The 22412-nt window shown below is 32.7% G+C and overlaps 3 protein-coding genes across 4 annotated transcripts in view; 1 reads left to right on the plus strand and 2 right to left on the minus strand.

Moving 5' to 3' along the window:
- Positions 1-366: 366 nt before the first annotated feature.
- On the minus strand, positions 367-2837 carry LOC140442798 (uncharacterized). The gene is made up of 2 exons (XM_072533773.1): positions 2653-2837; positions 367-1981 (listed from the first exon to the last, which is right to left on the minus strand). The coding sequence occupies exons 1-2, from the start codon at positions 2703-2705 to the stop codon at positions 1615-1617; spliced, it is 420 nt and encodes a 139-aa protein (XP_072389874.1). The 5' UTR covers positions 2706-2837; the 3' UTR covers positions 367-1614.
- Positions 2838-3383: 546 nt separating this feature from the next.
- Positions 3384-22412, plus strand: part of LOC140443782 (uncharacterized protein ZK632.2) — a 40723-nt gene continuing 21694 nt past the window's right edge. The window contains exons 1-3 of the mRNA XM_072535225.1: positions 3384-3693; positions 9104-9332; positions 9719-9857. Coding sequence (XP_072391326.1) covers positions 3456-3693; positions 9104-9332; positions 9719-9857 — 606 coding nt within the window. The 5' untranslated portion in view covers positions 3384-3455. The remainder of the gene's footprint in view (positions 3694-9103; positions 9333-9718; positions 9858-22412) is intronic.
- On the minus strand, positions 9652-21174 carry LOC140443783 (uncharacterized). 2 transcript variants are annotated; one of them, XM_072535228.1, is made up of 3 exons: positions 20883-21174; positions 14443-14752; positions 9652-9873 (listed from the first exon to the last, which is right to left on the minus strand). In XM_072535228.1, the coding sequence occupies exons 1-3, from the start codon at positions 21096-21098 to the stop codon at positions 9866-9868; spliced, it is 534 nt and encodes a 177-aa protein (XP_072391329.1). In that variant the 5' UTR covers positions 21099-21174; the 3' UTR covers positions 9652-9865. The 2 variants fall into 2 exon arrangements, with proteins under 2 accessions (XP_072391329.1, XP_072391327.1); XM_072535226.1 differs by having other exon boundaries at positions 14416-14752; positions 20883-21173.

Here is a 22412-nt window from a genome sequence, read left to right on the forward strand (position 1 = left end):
TTCAACCCAACACTGCCCAATTTTTTATTTTTGTGCAAAAAAATGTTTCCTATATCTTTAGAAGGTACAGAATATGGGAAAATAATTAAAAAATTTTTGTTTAATATTAACTTAGCAATAACAAAAAAAACGGGTTGTATCAGATATGCTACACTGGGCACTAACTTTAACTTTAAAGAATTACGTAGAATAAAATATTACGAAACAGTTATTAGTTTTGTTTAAACACAAATTAAAATCGCACTTAGAGCACTTAATGAAAGAAAATGATTAACATATGATGGTCATTTACATCTCTGTCGGGCTTGTATATACATTGGTCAGTGTGCAAATGAATTAGTTTTTGTATTTTGTATTTAGTATTTTGGCGGAATGTAAGATATTGTAACTGAGCGATCTTTTTTAGCTTAAATTGATTTTTCTACTTTACTTGGACGTCCTCTTTTCTTCGATTCATTGGAGGCCCCAATATGGCATAAGCAGTATGCTACTTATGCCCGAAAATCTACTAACCGAAGGATATTAGTTTACTTCCGGTTTTCTGTACATTTTTTATACAGCAACCAGCTATTTATTACAGCCATATCTATTAAACGGTAAAATAAGCGCAGATACCACTTTTTAGTTCTCATTTGAATTTTCATTGAATTTGACACTTCTGTTTTCTGTCGTAACGATTTATTGAGGTAATAGAAATTTCTCTGGCAAAACTAAATAAGAGTGATACGGTTTTGTTGTCTTTCCAAGAGACAGAAGACACTTCAACACCATCAATGTTGTTTACATATTTGACAGATGTACCTCTTGCTTCTTTTCTCATGATGTCTTCACTTGGCAATTTGCAATTGGGTATTCTTATTCTGCGAACGTTTCCTAGCGAATGTATTCCTTTTTGTGCCAATTGAACTAAGAGTGGAACAGATGTGTAGAAATACACACGATAATTTTTAAAACAAGGAATGTTTCTGCAAAGTCTAATAACAATATTTGCGCTAGCCCATAATCCATTTTATTTGGCAAACACACATTTTCGCAACCTGTATATATTTCAAATTTATGGGAAAAACCACCAACCCCACAAAGCACATAGAATTTATAACCCCATTTGTGGGGTTTAGCAGGTAGATATTGTTTTATGTTTTAAATTATGTCTAGCCTTTGATGCGCATAATTGCTCGTCTACGGATAGATATTTTTGTAAAGGTATAGACTGAAATTTAGAATTCAATGCATCAACTACAGGTCGCAACTTGTACAATTTATCATAATTTGCATCGTTTCTTTCTGGTGCTTTACTATTGTCTGCGAAATGAAGAAATCTACAGATTCTCTCAAATTCATTTTTGCTCATGACATCAGATATCTGGTGATAATTAAGGGATGCTAACCAGTACTTTCGCACATTCCGCATATGTACAATAATTGACATGTATATGCATATACCTAAATACTTTTTGAGTTGAGTAGAAGTCAAATGTGCAGATTTATTTACGTCCACTTGCGTAGAATACAAATTACAAATTAACAAAGAAATATGAGAAAAAACTTATTGAACTTTCTAAGTTTGAAATATAATTAGGCACAGTATCGTCAGCCAAAAATTCTAATTTATCTTCAGGCAAAACTAAATTTTTCCTTTTTCCATGTAATTTTAGAATATTTTTCTTTCAATTTTTTGACATGGTTGTTAGGCAAATTTTGTGCGTTTATTTCGCCGTCATTGACCTTTTCGTTAGATTCGTCAATAGTAGCTGGAGGCTGTAAAACAGTTCCATCTTCTAATTCGATATCCATCGACTCCCAATCAAATGGTTCTTCACTAACTTCAATGGTGTCACAAAGATCGACAGAATCTTCAACTTCAAGCTCTTCATCAGACTCATCAGTTTCATCAAAGTCGTCTTCACTTTCTGATAACTGTTCCAATATGTCTTCTAACTCTTTTTCTGTCATAACCTTATTTTTCTTATAGGACAATTTTCTGGAAAATAAGAACCTAATGAGTGAATAAGTGGCTTAAAACATGTACATCCAGATAGCACTGATGATGGAATAATAATTCCGAAAACGTTCTGTGATGTAGCCCGATAGAGTTGTTTAATATTATAAGTACCATTTATACAGAAATTTTTAAATAATTTTTTTTATTATTTTTTCGTTGCCAGACAATTTATCTTGTATTGTATATTGTAATATAACATTCTACGGAAACCTTTCTATTAAATTTCCATAATAGTTGTTTAAAAACATGTTTTTTGAATGTTGTAATAGTTTCTGAGTTTATTTTTTCGATCTGGGCATATAATGGCTAATAAACATGTAATTAAAGATATCCAGTATTACTGAATTTTTCAGTAAAGAAAACAAAACTACTATTACCTATTTAAACTACGAGAAAACGAATATATTTAGTTTTTTGGGGGATAAAATCACTAGCACTTAAAAAAGAATAAAACATTAATGTAAATATTTTTTAACTTCGTAAATTAATTCAATGATTTACTGATTAATTTTTAAATAACCCCGATAAAAACAACAACAAAATACCTTAAAATACATTAAAAAATAATTAAAGTTTTAATCAAACAATAACATAACCTTAAAATATGAACATTCATAGTGAATATCTTAATACTACTTTAATATTCTTACCTCACAAATTGACGAATAACAGATAATACCAATCTCACAGAATGAATGTTCATAACCAAAAGTCCTTATTTATTCTTCAACCAATTAAAAAACAATATTCCAACTCCTTATGGGACAAATACACACAAACTAGAAATGTTTGGAAAGATTTTTAAAAACGTCGCCCATTGTGACGTCAGCTTAGGTAGTCCCATCGAGCAAAAAGACAAAAGAGGGAATCTAATCGTTATGAAAAGGCGACCAAAAAAGTGGCCTCTGATGGCAGACATATCCGGAAATGCGAATGCGCCAAATTTAAATTTTCCGACACTTATTAAGAGTAGCTATAAAATAGTTTTCAGAATGTGTCTTAGACGAGAAAAATTTAATTAAATATTAACGATAACAGTCTAAAATGTAAAACAATTGTTAAAAAACTTCAATATAAATAAGATTTCATGTGACAGTTGGGACAAATAATAACATAACCTAACTAAATTTGATTTCTTAAACAAGGAAAGACTCTCTTTCCTTGTTTAATTTGGCCTCTCAAGATGGCACTTCCTGTCTAACAATATTTTTGCCCCCACTACCTTTACATTCCCTCTTTTGTCTTTTTGCTCGATGGGTAGTCCACATACCATTTCGCTTCCACTCTCTTTCCTTGTCTCAGGGAATTTTTATGAACATTTCTTCTTTTTCCCATGAACATCGACCCATTGACGTTGACAAACAGTACTGACAGATGACAGATTTGAGATTTTTAAAAAATTGTGGTTAAGTTAAATAAATATTATTTTCATTTAAAAACAAACATTAAAATAATGGAAGATATTAATGAAGATGACCATTCATTGATTCCCGATGATAAGAATGAACTAGTTAAACCTGAAACAGTTTTTAAAAAACCTATTTTATTTGGCAAAGTCGGTCGATTGCCAAAAAAATTACCTGCCCCAATATCTGAAAATTCTGAAAGTACATTAGAAACAAACATTATTCAAAGTAAAGTAGATAAACCTGATGACAAATTAATAGAGAGACAAGTAGTAGCAAAGAAGGGTATGTGAATACATATTTAATTATTACAGTAAATTATGTTATAAAAAGTAGATACACTATAGTAATAACACATTTGTTTTATCTTAAAAGCATAGTGGCGGTGGCTTAAGTGTAAATTACATAAAAGAACGTTTTCCACCCAATAAAAATCATTGTACAATCATCACTAAGTGAAGCAGAATTCATTGATATAAATTTCATATCATTAGAGATCCTACCTGCTTGCTATACTAGTACTGACATGGTAAATTTATAAGCACAGTCCCGTTCTAATATTTTATATTATTCTAGGCTACCTACAACTAATTTCTTAATACTGTTTTTGCCTTATTATAATACTAAGTTGTGGACAGCTTTTGAATCTTAAGATATTTCTTAATTCCAGTATATATGTTTGAGAGAAATAACATAGGTTATTTAAGTTATATCAATCTCCGTAAATATCAACATTGGTGATAATAATATTGCCATACCGATAATACTGTAATGTTTGCATAGTAAGTAGATAATTCCTTAGAAATACAAAGCAACTTACTTAATAAGGTGGACAGAAAGTTTTTAGACTAGCTGAAAAAATGGCAATATGGAAGTTTTAGATATCTAGATTTATATAAATTATCTTCCAAACATGGAACATAAGGATAAGTATGCCCTCTTTACAGATGACACTATCGTGGCCTTCACAGCTGATAATATTTAGGATGTTCTGAAGGGTTCTATGGTGGCATTGCGCAGGACTGAGCAATGGTTTGCTGCAAATAGGTTGGTTCTATGGATGATTCAGTTAGTGGGATTGAGTTTTTTGGAGTCCTTTTGGGCCCATAATTACAGTGGAGCCCACATATTAATAACTTGTGCAAAAACTAAATAAAAGTCTGTATTTTGAGAAGCCTTTCAAAATGTGTCTCACTGGAGACTATTATGTACTACATACGTATCACTCCATATTCCACTCATATCTTTCATTTTCATACTCTATCCTTGTCTGGGGTCATGCAATTCATACTCACAGAATATTTGGTCTGTAGAGAAAGGCAGTGAGGGTCCTTGCTGGTTTGAGATTTAGGAAGGCCTGCCGTCAGGCTTATGAAAGATTGGGAATTCTTACTGTACTGACACAGTACATTCTAGAAAACCTTCGATTCATGAAGAGGAGTATCAATCTTTGTAGAAGTCACGAAGATCAGCACAGTTATGATACTAGGCAGCAGAATATGATACCAGCATATTGGCATTTCAAAAGGTATCAAATAGACCAATAAAATGTTTTAATGTTTTGACTGAGAATATTAGAAACTTGCCTTAAAAGAAATTTGAAAATAAAATATTGATTGATGAAAAATTCCTTTGATATGATTCAAGAATAATCTACAACACAATTTTAATTTTAAGTGAGGTTTTGTACATATTTGACATATGTAACATTTTATATTTTTGACATGAATAAACACTATTGAGTATTTTAGATATCTAGAAAAAAATCTTCAGAGTAATATACATCATCATTATTTTCATTGCCTTTATCCCTATGTAAGGTCAGCTTCTCTAATTAAATTTCTCCATAAGTTTCTATATTGGGTTATACCAATATCATTCCCCTTTATCAACATGTCCCGAGTAAGATTCTCCCCACAAGTCTTCTTTGATCTTCCTCCTACTCCTTCTAGAAACTTGCAAACTAGCAATTCTTCATATTGGGTGATTAACATCTGGATGTTGATCATGCCCCAAATATCTTAACCTATGGTCTCCCATTTTGGTATCAATTGGCTGGGTTTCTTTAATCTAAGGATTTACCCCTAGACTTCCACTAATATACTTATTCTTAATTGTATCCTTTTTTGTTACTCCACCCATGCATCTAAGTATTCCCATTGTTGTGATCTGCATTTGTTGTTCCTCTTTATTTTTAACAGCCCAACATTTAGTTCCATATATCATAGATCGTCTTATGGCAGTTTTGTAGAATTTTCACTTCACTTTCACTGTAATCTTTCTGTCATACAACAAACTAGTCATTTCCTTCCACTTTATCCATCCCATGCTAATTCTACTGTATGCATAATTATCTATTTCCCCATTACTCTGTAGTACCAATCCTAGGTACTTAAAACTATTACTTTTTACAATTATTTTATCATCGACAGTTATCATTTTATTTATAGTAGCTACATCTTTAAATGAACATTCCAAATGCTCTGGTTTTGTTGTAAGTTTTAAACATTTTCCTCAAGAGTTTGTCTCCACTGTTCCAGTGTTTGTTCTAAATCCCTTTCATTATTTCTTACTACACTACAGCATCAGCATGTATTAAGCACCAGAGAATGTAACCTAATAGTTTCCTGTGATATGATTCAACACTAATGATAATAAATTAGGACTAAGCATTAAGCCCTGTTGTATACATACTTTTACATGAAATTTATCAGTCCCTCCCACACCTATCGTAACACTAGTTGTTGTTTCTTCATACATGTCTCTCACAATATTCACACAGTCACCTGGAACTCGTTTCTTATTGAGTGCCCACTACAGAATCTCTCCAGGAACTCTATCATATGCTGTCTCAATATCAACGAATATCATATGAGTGTTTGTTTCTTTATTCCTGTATTTTTTCAGCAGCTGCCTTATAATGAAAATTGCATCCGTTGTTGATCTGCCATGCATAAAACCAAACTGATTATCAGATATTTCAGTTTCTTCACATACCTGTTTATACATAATTGCTCTCTCCCATATTTTCATGGAATGACTAAGTAGTTTTATGGCCCTGTAGCTCAACTGGTTTGCTGTCAAATTCTTCATTTAACAAACTGTCAAAAGTATTTTTTTCATCACTTTTTGAAATCCTTCCTGTGAACTAGTATTCTCCGTTCGGCTTGCGGAGATAAGAATACGGCTGAGGCAAGAAGGCCTGCCTGTCGTAAGAGGCGACTAATGGGTAGGAATCCAGAGATGTAGAGCCGTCGTTTGAAGTGTCGGGTTTGTAGAAACGCACTCGAGACGTTTAGGCGTCACGGTCACCAGTCTACATTCCTAGTATCCGAGACTCTCGGGGACCACTCTACTCTCATTCCAAGAGAACCAGGCGAGGTTGAACGAGCTGAGCCCGTACACACCTCTTTTGGCTTTACACCACCAATCTTGGTGTCGGTGTCCCGCCTGGAGATTTAAGAGTGGTAGAGGAGAGATCTACACTCTTTTTAATCTGTACTCTGAAGAAATCTTTAGGGAGGCTTTGGATGACAGACAAGAGGGAGTAAGACTAGGTGGAAAAGTAATCAACAATATTAGATACGCTGACGATACAGCCATTCTTGCAGAAAATTTACAAGATCTCCAAACATTACTAAATCTAGTCAGTGAAGCAAGCTATCGGAGAGCCTAAAAATCAACATTTTAAAGATAAAGTGGATGGCAGTTGGAAAGATCAATATAGATCAAGGTCTGATTTCTCTTAATGGAGAGGAGATCGAAAGGGTAAATCATTTCAAATACCTTGGCAGCTGGTTAAATGTAAATTGTGACTCTGATGAATAGATAATAACCAGGATCGAAATATCACGTAAGGCTTTTATGACCTGGAAACCAGTTTTATGCAACAGAAACCTGTCGATGAATATTCGTAAGAAGGTCCTGAAATGTTATGTGTAGTTCATCCTATTGTATGGTTGTGAGACATGGACGTTAAAAACCACAATGCTAAACAAGTTAGAAGCATTCGAATTGTGGTGCTATAGACGAATCCTAAAGATATAGTAGGTTTTGCACACTTCCAATGAAGATGTTCTTCAAATGATCAATTCAGAACGTCTGCTCATAAACACCATAAAGAGGAGAAAAACAGAATACTTCGGCCATATAATTAGAGGACCTAAATACCATCTACTTCGCCTTATAATACAAGGAAAAGTGGAAGGAAAGAGATGGATTGGTTGAAAGAAACTTTCATGGCTGCGTAATATTAGACAATGGTGTGGTTCCAAAGTAGAAGAATTATTTCGCGCAGCAGCCGACAGAAAAAGGTTTCAGGAAATTGTAAACATGATGACGGCCAACGTCTGAATACGGACACGGCACCCAAAGAAGAAGAAGAGGAGAGATCCTCGGCGGCGACCTGTTTACGTGCGAGGTGGAAATTCCTCTGCCTGTGTCATCTGGCCGCCCGTGGGAGGGGATAACAGATGGGTGAGGTAATCGTAACATAGTTACTACGGGGGTGGTGGAGCCCCACGATACGTACTCCTATGCGTATGCGTCGGGCCACCTTCATTTTGGTGTCGGACTCGTAGGGGCAGTGGAGGCGCTAACGGTCGTATGCTGAAAGGCCAGGTAGACCAGAGTCCTGTCAAATTTTATTTGGAGGGCACAAAGCTATAGCAATGTGAACTAGTATTTTATTGTTTGGTTTAAATATCTTTGCTTCACCTTCCCTGGTATTAAGTTGAACATATAGATTTGTATATGTTTCTGCTTTAACTTTTGACACTTTTGCTTCCTTTTTGGCAACCTTATAGTTTTAGACTGTATACATAGTTTTCCCTTTCTTCTTTTATCTAGTTTTCAGTTCTTTATTTTTTTCTTGAACTCCATTTGACCTCATCAGGTCTCTTTATTCTCAAACATCTTTCCTGTGATTTTTGCAAATATTTCAAAAGCAGTATCTATAATAATACTAGTCATATTTCTCCAAATTGCATTAGAACTTTCTTTCATGTACCAGTAATTTTTTTCTATTTTTCCTCTGAATAGACCTTCTTTCTCATCTCTTAATATCCACAACTATCTACAAGAAAAATGGTTCAATATTAAGTACTTACTTTTCTCTGGCATATCCATAACAGTCCCTTTCACAAAAATCACTTGCAATATAAAAAATCGCAAATTGTACAAAAATGTAGTAAAATCTCACAAATAACTGCAGCCAAAACGTAACCAAGAGTGTGCTGTAAAACTTGTTTGGTAAGGCTATTTGGGGTGGGGGTGATGTCATATGACGTCACATACAGCTACCTGGTTTAGTGACATGAATTGTCTCTAAATGCTAGTTTTTGAAATTTCCATTTTATGTAAAAAACCACCCTGTGTGACAGTGAAAAAAGTATTTGACCAGAGAGGACTAGTGAGACGACATACTAGAGGTAAACCACAACTTGGCACCTGCACAACTTGAAAAGACTTAAAATCCATTGAAGTTAAAGGATGGACAAGACTTAGTAGATATAGGACGGAATGGAGAAATATTCTGAAGAAGTCTTTGGTTCATGTGTAGATTGTTTTGTTACTTATTTTACCAAATATACTTACTTGTGGTATATAGGACTTCTAATTTTCAAGACCAATATAAGAAATTTTAAATAGGTATAGAATTCATATTTATAAAAATAATTAACTACTCATTTTTCAGTTGCCCCTGAACCAGCTCCTGCCCAGGAATTAAAAGAAAAATCACTTCCCTTGCCATACAAAGAACCTATTTGGTCTGGATTACCCAGTAGTAATGGGAAAGACTATTCATTTGATGTTTTAAAAAATGGAGTCATAATAGAAACTGTCAATCTAATGGAAAAACCATTTTGGGTTTTTGGAAGATTTGTCAACTGTGATATTATTATGCAGCATCCAACAATATCACGGTAATAATATATTTTAAGTAGTAGTGGTAGATATTTTTATAGATCGCACTATTTGAGAGAGATTTAAAATACTTGCAGCCTGTAGGGTCCACTGCTGAACTGCTGTGTTATGAGTTTAGTCCAACTAGAGTCATTCATCTCGACTATATCCTGCTCACTTCCACTTTCTATGTGTTATCTTTTCGATAGCATATGTAATCCCTGTTCTGTCTCTTATAATGACATTTGAAACATTATATCTTAGTTTTAATCCCAGATTCACCTTTCCACTCTTTGAATATTTGAACAAACCCTTATGAAAATTAAAAACAATCACCAAGTTATTAAATATTATATTTAAAGCATTTAAAAGTATAAAATAGTAAATAAATACATTTTAATTTTAGTTACCATGCCGTTCTTCAGTACAGAAAAGAAGGTTCGGAAACAGATGTTCCTGGATTTTACATCTACGATTTAGGTAGTACACATGGCACTTTTCTTAACAAAAATCGACTAAAGCCTAAAATCTTTGTCAGAATTCAGGTACTTATTTATTCACCTAAAATATATATGCGGATTATAACATTTCTTTTAATTTTAAAATAAAAATATTAAATACTTTATATAAAATACAATGCACCAAAGTATTCGCTCCAAGCAGCTGAACAAGTATCGACCTCTATGGGTTATTATTTCATCACCATAAGGTTTACACCATTGAAAACATTTACAAATCTGCAGTAATAAAATCAAAAATTTGTAATCGTAAATATTGTGTGTATATTAATTATTTATATATAAATAACGGTATCGTAGTATTTATGCATTACAAATAGATTTGTTGACAGTTCAAAATTTGTATATTTTTACAAACATATAAGTTGGATTTATATGTATATTATAAAGATTTTACTAGCTTATCATGTATATTTTCTGAACAATAATACAGTGCTAGTCAAAAGTCAATTCCCCCCTCGTATCTTTTGACCGTTTATTGTTATAAAAGTGAAATTTGGAGGGAGGTAATAAACAGACGTAGGCTTCTCAACTAGTCATAACAGGTGACGTAATAGTGACAGATGACGTTACAGCGCCACTGTGACAGATAATTGTAAATGGGACCTTATGGCAAGTGATACCTCGTTTGAAAGGTATTGAAAATACCTATTCAGTCATAATAATTTTGTTTGTAGCTTTGTAATTGTAGCTTCTCATTTAATTAATAAATATTTTACAACCAGTTCTTATAGTAAGTGTTCAAAATGTGCTCCATCTACTTCCTGACAGGACAGTAATGCATACTATTTCTAAACTCCTACCTTACTCGTTTAAATGTGTCGGGGGAAATTGCCCTACATTCTTCAACAATTCGTTGTTTCAAAATGTCAATATTGTCTGGTGCTGTAGCGTAAATTTTAGATTTCAAGTATCCCCACAGACAAAAATCTAATGGTGTGAGGTCCGGTTACCGAGCTGGCCATTCTATCATACCTCGTCGTCCAATCCATCTACCACGATATTCCTCATCTAGGTAATGTCTTACTGCACCATCATGGTGTGCAGGAGCACCATCTTGTTAAAACGTTATTTTCAAGTTGCCGAATTTATCTGGATTATCCTCCAGAATTTCAAGTATTAACGGTTCAATTGCATTTCGTAACATCTTCAGATAAACTTCACCGGTTAAATTAGTATTGAGAAAAACGCCTAACTATGTCATCATAATCATTGGTGCTACAGCCCTATAAAAGAGCCTCGACCTTCCCAAGTCTATTACGCCAGTCAGTTCTATCCATTGCCAACTGTTGCCAGTTTGCTGCGCCTATTTGTCTACCATCCTCATCTACACCATCCCTCCATCTGAGTTTTGGTCTACCCCTTTTTCTACTTCCCACAGGTTGTGACATAAGGATTCTTCTAGGAGGGTTGTTCTGCTGTGATCTTGCCAGATGTCCTGCCCATCTTAGTCTTCCTATTTTTATAAAGGATACTACGTCTTTACCACCAAATATATGTTTATATCTGTGATATATCTCGTAGTTGTACCTCCTTCTCCAAACACCATTTTCACAGATGCCACCAAATATTCTTCTCAGGATCCTTCGTTCAAATATAAGCAGGAGATTTTCATCTGCCTTCGAAATGGTCCATGCCTCCGACCCATATGTCAACACTGGTTGTATAAGGGTTTTGTATATGGTTATTTTTGTTTTTTGGCTTAAGTTTCTGCTTCTCTTATGTCTACTCAGTCCAAAATAGCATTTGTTTGCTAGGATTATTCTTCGCTTGATTTCTTCCGTCATGACGTTCTCCTTGGTGATCAGGGAGCCTAAGTATGTGAATTTGTCCACCACTTCAAAGGTAGAATTATCAACCGTGAATTGGTGGCTGATGTCTCTGGCTCTATTGTTGGGTGTTGATGCCATTATCTTAGTTTTATTTTCATTTACTTGCAGGCCCATATTTTTTGAGGCGTGTGACAAGGTGGTATACATTTCTTCTAGCTTGCGTGTTGTGTGGGCAACTAGATCAACATCATCTGCATATGCCAAAATTTGGGATGATTTATTAAAAATGTTTCCTCTGCTGTCTATTTGGGCATCCCTGGCCGCCTTTTCCAAAGCTATGTTGAAAAGGAGACACGCCAGCGCATCTCCCTGTCGCAGCCCAACATGCGTTTCAAATGCCTGTGATTGTTGTATTTTGACTTTGCAAACAACTTTACGCATTGTAGCCTTAACCAATCTTATCAGTTTATCGGGGATGTGGAATTCATCCATGGCGTCATACAATTTATTTCTTAGGACACTATCATAGGCCGATTTAAAATCTACGAAAAGATGGTATGTGTCGATATTAAATTCATTGGTTTTTTCCAGTATTTGCCTTAGCACAAAGATCTGGTCTGTTGTTGATCGACCAGGCCTAAAACCACTTTGATATTCGCCAAGAAGCTCCTCTGAATATTCACTCAGGCGACCATATAAAATACTCGAAAATATTTTGTATGCTGTATTAAGGAGGGTTATTCCCCTATAGTTTCTACATTCTAATTCATCGCCCTAACTATGTGGTTTCCCAAAATACCTGCGTTATGTGTTAAAATTTCCATTGATTCATTCATGCGTAAAAAGTTTTTATATGCCAAAGGGTCTTCTACTAATAATTCTTCATTTAACATATTTAATATTCCTTTGCATAAACTTTTTTTAAGAAGGGTATGATTTTTTTTTCTTAAGCATCGTTGTTCCAATTAAAGCTTCTAAATCATAAAACAAACTTCATTGTTAGGTTATCAATGAAAAATTGGTAGAGCGTATGCCTACATGCTAATTATAATTAAGATAGTTGCAAACAGAAACCCACATTTTTCATACTAAATCGACTTGTAACTAATATTTTTAGTACTGAAATCAGTACTGAAATTAGCATAATGGCAAGCGGACCTTACGGCAATGACAAATTTGGCCTATATTAGCGCTGTCAGCTGCACAGATCGAATAAAGACAGCAAAACGATACGGTTAGTATTAACGACCAAAAACAGCATTAAAATAAGGATATGAATAAGAGAAGGCTGTGTTCTGTATGTAGTGTATTCAAAATGACTATTCAGAAGAACAAAGAAAAGTAAATCGGGAATAAAAGTTAATGACATGCAAATATCAAGCATCATCTTCTCAGACATTGGATTACAAAAGTTTTAAACTTAATTAAATGCAGAATGCCACAAGCTCGGAATAAAAATATCCAGAAAAAAAAGACCAAAACGATTTTTGATTACCAAAATTTTGGTAATCAAAAATAAAAAAGAACAGGTAACCAGTACTTAGGCTGTTGGATTAACAAGCCATATCGTGAATAAGAAATAAGTCATAATTTCTCAAGCTAGTTATAGTATTTTTGATTAAGCAGGCTTCTTACCCACTCATATCTCAAACCTAAGCTAAAACTGTACAACTTTTTAAGTATATATTTACCTCAGGAAACGAAGCAGTTATCATACAATTACTGGGCGCTATTTTTCAACTGGAATATCTGGAGGAAAGTCAATAGAAAAGGCGTACCATCTCGTAGGTATCGAAGTTTCTACTGCGGTAGAAAGGTTACATGGTTACAAGGTACATGGTTTCCTATTAAGATTTACATCTACAGTCACTCATTAACTTGCCGACAGAACTGAATACTTCTTATAACGCGTTATTACTATGATTGTACGCATTATTAAATAATTTTATTTAATTTTGTTTATTTTATTTCATTTTAATTTTGATTTAGTTTAATTTTAGTTTAATTTTAATTATTTTTATTTAATTTTGTTTAATCTTACTTAATTTTATTTATTTTATTTAATTCCATTTAGCTTTATTTAATTTTATTTAGTTTTTATTTAATTTTAATTTATTTTGGTAATACTTTAACGTTTGTTAAACGTCATTTTATTTTTAAGTGTACATGTAAATGTATCGTTTCCAAAACCTGATTGAAATGTCAGTATGATTAAAATGTCAGATAATAGTTCAGATTTCTTTCCTAGATGGACTTGTCGTCATAGCCTCTTATATAGATAGATAACACCGAATAATTTTACAAGTTCATGGATCGTGTAAATTTTGTCAATTCATGTTACCTGAGCGTAAATTCTAAAAATAAATTTATGATTATAAGAAGAAACAATATCTAGTATGAATACCTCGATATAGATACTTGGGAAGTAGTTTACATGCCAACTGGGATATAGCCTAGAAATACAATGCAGAATAGAAATGACCTGAAATTATAAAACAAATACAAAACCGTACTTTTGTATTTGTCGTGATATCAAAATGTATCTTGGGAGTATCATACGCGAGATGCTGTTATGTATGTCTTTATTACTGTACAGAACGGATGTATTTATAGACATAAAAGTAGACCACTAAGCACTTCAATATTAACTGTACATCTATGGTGAATATAAAAAATGAGTTATTATAGGATATTTTTCTGTGACATTCATGTCAAGTATATTACATTTGAAGCATTACTTAAAACTTAGAAGTAGATTATGAATCTGTGAATTAAAATTTTTGAATGTAATAGCGTAAAAAAGTTAACCATACCCAAAAAGTTATTAGAGCTGTAAGTACCATTTTCAATTTCTTGCAATGAGTTAACGATTCTGTCAAATGCTTTTTCGTAACTATCAGCTTGATTGCGTTTTTCTTCTTCTTGAGTTGCAGTTCTGGTTTGCAAGTCTTCAATTTTCTTACGAATGTCTTCTATATAAGTTTTCATTGCATCTTGTGACTCAAATTGGCTATTTTCAGCGGCTGTGACAGGATCTAGATTTCTATGTAAATCAATAATATGTTTCTGATAGGAAAATTTTATGTTCTCAATGTTGTTTTTGATTCTTTGGAGATATTCAGAACTTGAATTTAACTTTTGTTTTAAATCCTGAAAATAATTTGTTTTTATTCATCTATAATTGGGACAACAAATGATCAAGGAAAAGCAAGAATATAACAAAGGATTAAATTGACGCAAGAGAAATAAGTTCTCAGCAGATACTGCAAAGGAAGAGGTAAGATGCTTGAAAGAGTGGAGAAATATTACCAAATAGACAAATTGGTCATCAAACGATGTTATCATGTCATTAAGAAGGAAGATGAATACATGGACAGCGAGATAGTGGTTGATAATGCCATGGAAATAGCTCCAATTATTAAAATGTTACCAGCGACTCTTCCAGTACAGAATTTTCTTCTGATAGTGAAGAAAATTAACTATCAGAAAATTATTTTCAATTACCACTTTTCTATACTTGATACTCGTTTTAGTGTTAATTCAGTCATAATTAGTATTGTGTTTGTATGCTAAACTGAACAGAATATTATAAACCAGTGGCCTTCTATTTAAATTGACTAAAACAATAATAACAATTATTGCATCTTTCTATGGTTTGTTTTTTAACTAGGAGGAGTAATTCAAATTTACCGCGCCGTAATGCTTGTTGAAATTGATCCAACCGCAGGCAAGTTTACTCCACTAAATTATGACATTTTGACACTAATGACATTTATGACATTTTAAAATCCAAAATTTATATCGACGAATTTTTGTATTTCTGCGTTATTCCTTTAATTTTTAGATTTTTCGTTTGCATTTATATAAAAAACAGTTTTTTTCGGAACTATTTAGCAACGTACCAGTGTTTTTAAGATAACAATATGGATTCAACGCCAAGTACTAGTGGTAATTATTCTTCTCCACCTAAAAAACGCCGAGTGGTCATTTATCATCAAATGAAAAACAATGCAATATAAATATGTACAAACAAATAAAAATTGATAATCCTGGAATGAAAATTACAGCCATGATAGCAATAATAAAACAGGCAACAGGTTAGTTTTGCAGAACAGTTATTATTAAAATCAAGACTTACTAAAGTAATGTGCTAATTTTAGGTGTTGCGAATTCAACTATTTACAGAACAATTAAGGAATATAAGCAGACTGGAGCAGTAAGATGTTCTAAAAATATTGGTAGTCGACCTCATAACCTTGCAACATACGATGAGACAGTTAAACCATCTGTACAACAGATAGTACACAGATTCTTTTTCAAAAATGAAATGCCCACTTTAAATCAAATTTTAAGTGAAATACAATAAATATTTATATTCTTCTACAATGTGATAAATAAGCTCTAAAAATTCTTCAACTTCTTCATAACAATCCAACATTTTTTTTATTGTAATTAGGAAAACAAAAAAATATATATTGGAAGTGAATTGGAAAAGATTATTATTGAAACATAAACAAACCATAGCACACTACCACCTAGCATTGAAACTTCCGTGTTAAGGAATAAAACAATGATTGGCGCATCACCTAGTGATCGGGCGCGTAACTATATATACATGGCGCTAAATTCAAAAGTTTAGTAATATTACCTAGGATTGTGAACTCATTTTAAAGTAAAGGAAAATCGATATAATCCTAAAATAACAAGAAAAATCCTTATCCTATACGATAATAAATATTTTTCGTATACTTTTTGGGTTTTCTTGTTATGTTGGGACTATATTTATTTTCCATTACATTAAAATGCCAAAGTGGTTAAAAAAATTAAAGAATAAAATATAGAACAAAATCTTTATTTATAAAAATGTTACAAGAAATGTTATATGTGTTACAAGAAATATTAATAATACAAGCCACGTGTAGTATAATTTAGTTTTCTTAATGTTGTGACAAGAACTGGTCAGTATTTAAATAATTGTTTTGTCATTCTTATCAAGTTTTATGAGAATAAAAGTCTAATTCTGCAAAAGACATTTTACTACAATTTTATTCGCATAAATTTACAATGGGGAAGTACTTTAGACCAGATAAACTAGAGGCTGATCCAAACTGTCAAACTTCCACCAAAGAATTCAAACATTGGTAAGTATATAACATTCAAGAATTTTTTAGAAAGCAATGAATCTAAAGATAAATCCCTAGAAGATAAAGATAAGTACATGCTTTTAAAAAATTAATCTACGATTACATAAGCGAAGCAATCAATCTGGAAAACCAATTGCTTTTTTCACACATACCCTCACAGATTCTGAATGAAAACATTATGCAATTGAAAAAAAAAAGCAAATGAGTTGAAGTATTAAAAAAAATGCAGACATTATCTGGTAGAAAAGCAATTCTAACCAATTACAGATTAAATCACTATTTGGTTTATATAGAATGACGGTATATATCAAATCTAACAAGGAGAACTAGCTTTACTTCACAAGAATTTATTAATTATCTACACTCTAAAGGAATATATTCAAGTAGAACAACACCATATAATCATGAAGGAAATGGTTAAGTCGAAAAATACAATGAGTTATATGGAAATTGGTGAATCTAGCATAGAAAACCAAAAATTTAGAATTCACTTAATGGAAAACTGCTTTACCATGTGCTCTGCACTATATACTAAGTTTACTGTTGAATTGTTATATTATTGAATCAAGATAATGATGAAGGTCCAAATAACACACTAGAGAATTCCACTACTAAATAAATACCAGATGAGACAGAAAATTTACCTTACAATCATAATATAAGTTCCAGAAAAATATTCTGGTTATCAACAAAATTATGATTTTGATTAGATTAGCAAAATATTGCTTCTTGCAAAAAGAAAACCCAAGAATGAGGAATAACCGAATGATAGCAAATAGAAAAAACGAACAAAAAAAAAGAGCAATGGATAAGGTAAATAATTTATTTCTAAGGTATGCTTAAAGTTTTCACCCAGAATGTAAGCTTTGCTAAAACCTGATATAGTAACTTTATTTGCTCAGTATAAACTCCAAACAACAGAGGATAATAATGTTTTTATGCCTGAAATGACAAACACAATTACAATCAACAGATTTTTTCACCAGTATGTCATCTTAAGATCAGTCATCCCATCCCTATCATCAACAGAATAGGAAAGATCCCTGTCGACACATTCAAATTTATTTATTCATAACTCTGAACGCCTTACCACTGTCTGTGTGGATGCAGGCTAATATAAGGGACAAGCCGATTAAATGTTACAACTTACAATATACAAAATAGTGGTTAAGTACACAGTATTTTACGATAATAAAATTAAATAATGTGAAATAAAAATATATTATGTACACAAACACATGCATGTACACACACACACACACACACACACATATATATATATATATATATATATATATATATATATATATATAAAATTAAACATGTAATTACATTTTAAAACCTATAAACCCAACAGTCAGTTCTATGATTCTAAAATCCAGCACAATAAAGGTGGAAAAATAACATAACAAAAATAAAAAAATATGTAAAGTATTACCTAGTTACAATAAAAACATGAAGTATTTTACACAGTTAAGTTTCCAAACTCTATGGTCTACTAATATTTATATATTTATTGAGGGACATATTAAATATTTACATTTAGGTTGTTTAACAAAGATAAGTATCTATTCAGTGGGCTATTAGCACCATAGGTTGTTCTACAAAATGGAACATTAAAAGTACATAGATGAGGCAAACCATGGTAATATGGTACTCTAAGACCAATCTCACTCACAAGAGAGGGACAGATCCCTCCTCACACTTAAAGCAGGCAAGCTCATATACCTCTCCATGATAGTGTAGTCATGGTCTGCTAATCTAATCCAACTTTGAAAGGCGCACACCTGTAGAAATTTATGCCGAACCCTCTCTAAGGTGATGCTTTTTAAGATAGTTGTTGAACCACTACCTACAAATAATTCAAATACTAAGCTAAGTAAGACTGGTTTTATAATATATAATTTTAGGTTAAATTTATAAACTAATTTGTAAAAGGTCAGATATAATGTGAATAAAAATATAGGTCAGTGGTATAATAGTTCTTACCTGGTCCTGGTAAAAACAAACTCGGAACTGACGGCTGGTCTCGTAATACCGCTATTTCCAACATTGACTATATCTTCCTCTTTAAAATGACTAGCGCATACACGAAATTTGTTATAAATAGTTTCTTTTGCAGCATTCTCTAATTAGGGCTCTTAACAGCATTCACCCATTTATCAAACATATCCATATAATGTCCTGGACTTAAAAAACGGTATCGCTTGCCAGTAGTATCCATGCAATCTGGAACACATCTTTTTTTGTTCAGTTCTTCGTCTCTACATTGTTATTCCATGTAATGTGTTCGATTCCATAATAAAAAATCGTCGAAAATTGTACGATTTTGCACTATTTATATAAAAAAATTTAAATTATAAAATAAATTATAAGAAATAAAACAAATACAAATATGGCGCCGTATTTGTCTAAACTCAACTTTGACTTGATCACAGCACACTCCCTCCGCGCAGGAACGAGACTAGCAGCGCCACCAAACGAATGGGCGCCTAATTCGAACATGATTTGACCTTGGCTATCCCTGTTACCAATCTAGGTGTAATTTTATCTATGTAAACAAACAAAGTTAGGTTAGAATCGACGTGTCAGGTTGTCCGATACTGATTACTGGATTACCGCAAGGCCGAAATAATCAACCAAAAAAGAAGATGTATTTGGAGACTTTTCTAGTAGCTTTCTTGGGTGTGAATCTGTCTTTTTAGTTTACTCCTCCTGGTTGAAAAACAAACCATAATAATATATTAAAACTTGCGAAAAATATTACTGCTTTTTTAACTGTGTAATAATTATTTGAAATATACCGTTACGCCACTGGAAACACTCATTAGAAATACTAAACCAATAGAAAAATTATAGGGCGTAAACATAATCTATTTTTCTGTGACGTTGTGTTCATTTCGTTGCCAACTTAACTGGCGTTTGCTGTAACAAAGATGATCACTTTTCTTCTTTCGTCAATAATGACGAATAAATAAAAAACATACAAACAAACGCTAATTCTAGTGGGGCCCGTGAGGTGCGAGAAATGACGTATTTTCATCCCGACTATTGAATAAGTAAGAAGATCGGTATGAATTCAGTAGTTTGCGAAGTTTTAGGTATAGCTAAGTGTTAGTTTTATCTGTTATTCAGACGGAGTTGGGCTTATCGATTTAGGATTTATTTTACCAATATTTATTTAACCAACAAAAAATGGCAAAAATCGCGCAAAGTTTATTTATTGAACAGATTTATAGAAACTGACTTCATTTGCGACAAAATTCAAAAACTGCATATGAAAGTTGCACTCTTCACTTTTAAAACTCATTTTGATTGTTGTCGATAGGACACTCTGATCAAAAGATATCGATTTTTTATGGTTGAGTTGATACAAATTTTATTAAACATTGATTTCGCGCGCGGATCTGACATTCGAAATCACCGGTTGCTTTAATGGTTGATTCGGATAGAACAGTTCACTCAACGCAAAAAGTGCTAATCAATATTTTTGTTCAAAATTATCTCAGCTACATTTTTTATTTGAAACATTTTTTTCTACGGCGCGGCATATAGATTCTTGGTAAATCGATTTTTTGCGTTTGCCCCCATGCGAGGGGGTTTTGAAGGGGAAGTCCTGGGGTAAAAGTGGTAAACTTTTTTGCATCTTTTTTGGGGTTCCAAAATTCACATTCCCCGAAAAATTCAGCTTGTTCGTACGATTTTTAGGGGTCAAATCTCTCACGACTGGACTATAAGTACTGCTAGAAATCTAACATTGAGCATTTAAGGAAAATAACAGTATAGTGGTTGTATAACAAAAAAAATTGATAAATTAAAAATCAACTTTGCTTTTTGTATCTCAAAAAAAAAAATATCTAGACCTTAGTTTGAAAAAATTTACCGAATTACCGAAATATTTTTTAAATTATATTTTATTTCTACATGGTTAAAAAAGCAATTTATCAAACTTCTCAAAAGGCGACCAATGAGAAATTGGTCTAAAAGCAATATTACGTTTTTGGAACAGAAAGGAAAAAAGCAATTTATACCAATAATTACAGGACAGGAATAAATGAAAATAATCGATAAAAAATTTGAAACCGCTCTCAATGATGCAGTGCAGCCATGCAAGAGGAGAAATGAATAAACTGTACCTTAAACTGTTCGTCCAATTCCTTATTTTTTTCTTTTGCTAGTTCTTTCATAGTTTCAGTTTTGGCGAAAATTTCTTGAATTTTCTCGAGACTTTGCAAACTCTGTCCATCCTGCTCATCGTTTTTTTCAGTATCGCTTAAATTCTGTTCTTCTAGCGACAATTGTTTGGCTTGATTCAGTTGATCTTTTACATGTTTTTCTGTAATAGCGTCCATTTTATAATTAATTTTGAGGAGAACGAGAAATAAAAATGTACCTGAAGTTTGCTATTGACAAACGTCATGCTTGATCGATATTGCTATGGTAAACGCTTTGAATTAAGATGTGCAGCCAAGATACCTTAAAACATAGCAAGGCTTTTTCAAAATTAAATATTATTGTGATTAATTTATAGTGTAAATGTATATGATAGATAAATCAACTCAGTTTAAATATAATGGATATCTTCTGAAGAAAAGCCATCTCACGTGCAGGATTATCCCTAAAGTCCTTTTACCCTATGACGGCCGATATGCAATTAAGATATGATCAGTGGGCTTTAAATAGTGGGGTGTTAATATTTAATTCTGATCGCTTGAAAAGTAAAAATATTTAATTTCCTGTATTTTATGTTCAGTAATAATATTGGATTTTACTGTATCAAAGGCAAATAAAATGAATATAATATGTATATACAGGGCGTGTAAAAGAAGTGGGACGGAATATTTCGAATACTCGAAATTATTTGTCGACATCAAATGTTCATCAAGGTCTCTATAAGTCTCTATTTTGCGTAGAGTGAAAATTATACGAATGGTTTTCCATGCAGTAAAATTGGAAAATACTTTCTGCAGACACTGTATTAAATATAACCTTGAAACAAATTGGCACTAAATCACTTCCGAATTTTCAGCAAAACAAAAGGTTTAAACATGTGCAGTCCAGTAATTAATACCAAATCTATTGAGAGCATCCAGTCCAGTAACTAGACCGAAGGTACCTTATCGTTTGACTAAAACACACCAGAAAGTCAGAATTGAATTCCCGAAACACTTTTGTGTTACTTCTTTTTAGCAAACGATTTGTCCTACTCATTGTCTGATATTTCATTATCAGAGTCGTCACTATCTGAATTGTCTATCCGAATAATGAGAGGCCGGAGTTCATCTATAACTCGGTCGGTTTGAAAAGACTGAACGATTATGTCATCCGTATGTCGAATACAGTTTTGCCATTGTTCTGCGTTTATTTGTTCTAGCGATTCTTTCCATAAACTGTTGTTTTGGATGCATGTTTATGATAAAAATTGTTGGCTATACCCCAAACTAACTCAATTGCATTATAGTGGCAATGGTAGGGCGGAAGTCGAAGAACTTCATGGCCTTATTTAGGAGCCATTTTGTGCTCTCGATAACTTTGAAGTAAATCGAATTTTAAAAATATGTCACTGTGATAAATTTTCTTTTCTGTCGACCACAACTTTATTTCTTCTTTTTTCCAGCTGCTTGAAGGAAATCTCTCTTCTACTCTTGAGTGGTAGGATGCATTAT

The sequence above is a fragment of the Diabrotica undecimpunctata genome, chromosome 6 (genome assembly GCF_040954645.1).
Source record: "Diabrotica undecimpunctata isolate CICGRU chromosome 6, icDiaUnde3, whole genome shotgun sequence".
NCBI lineage: Eukaryota > Metazoa > Arthropoda > Insecta > Coleoptera > Chrysomelidae > Diabrotica > Diabrotica undecimpunctata.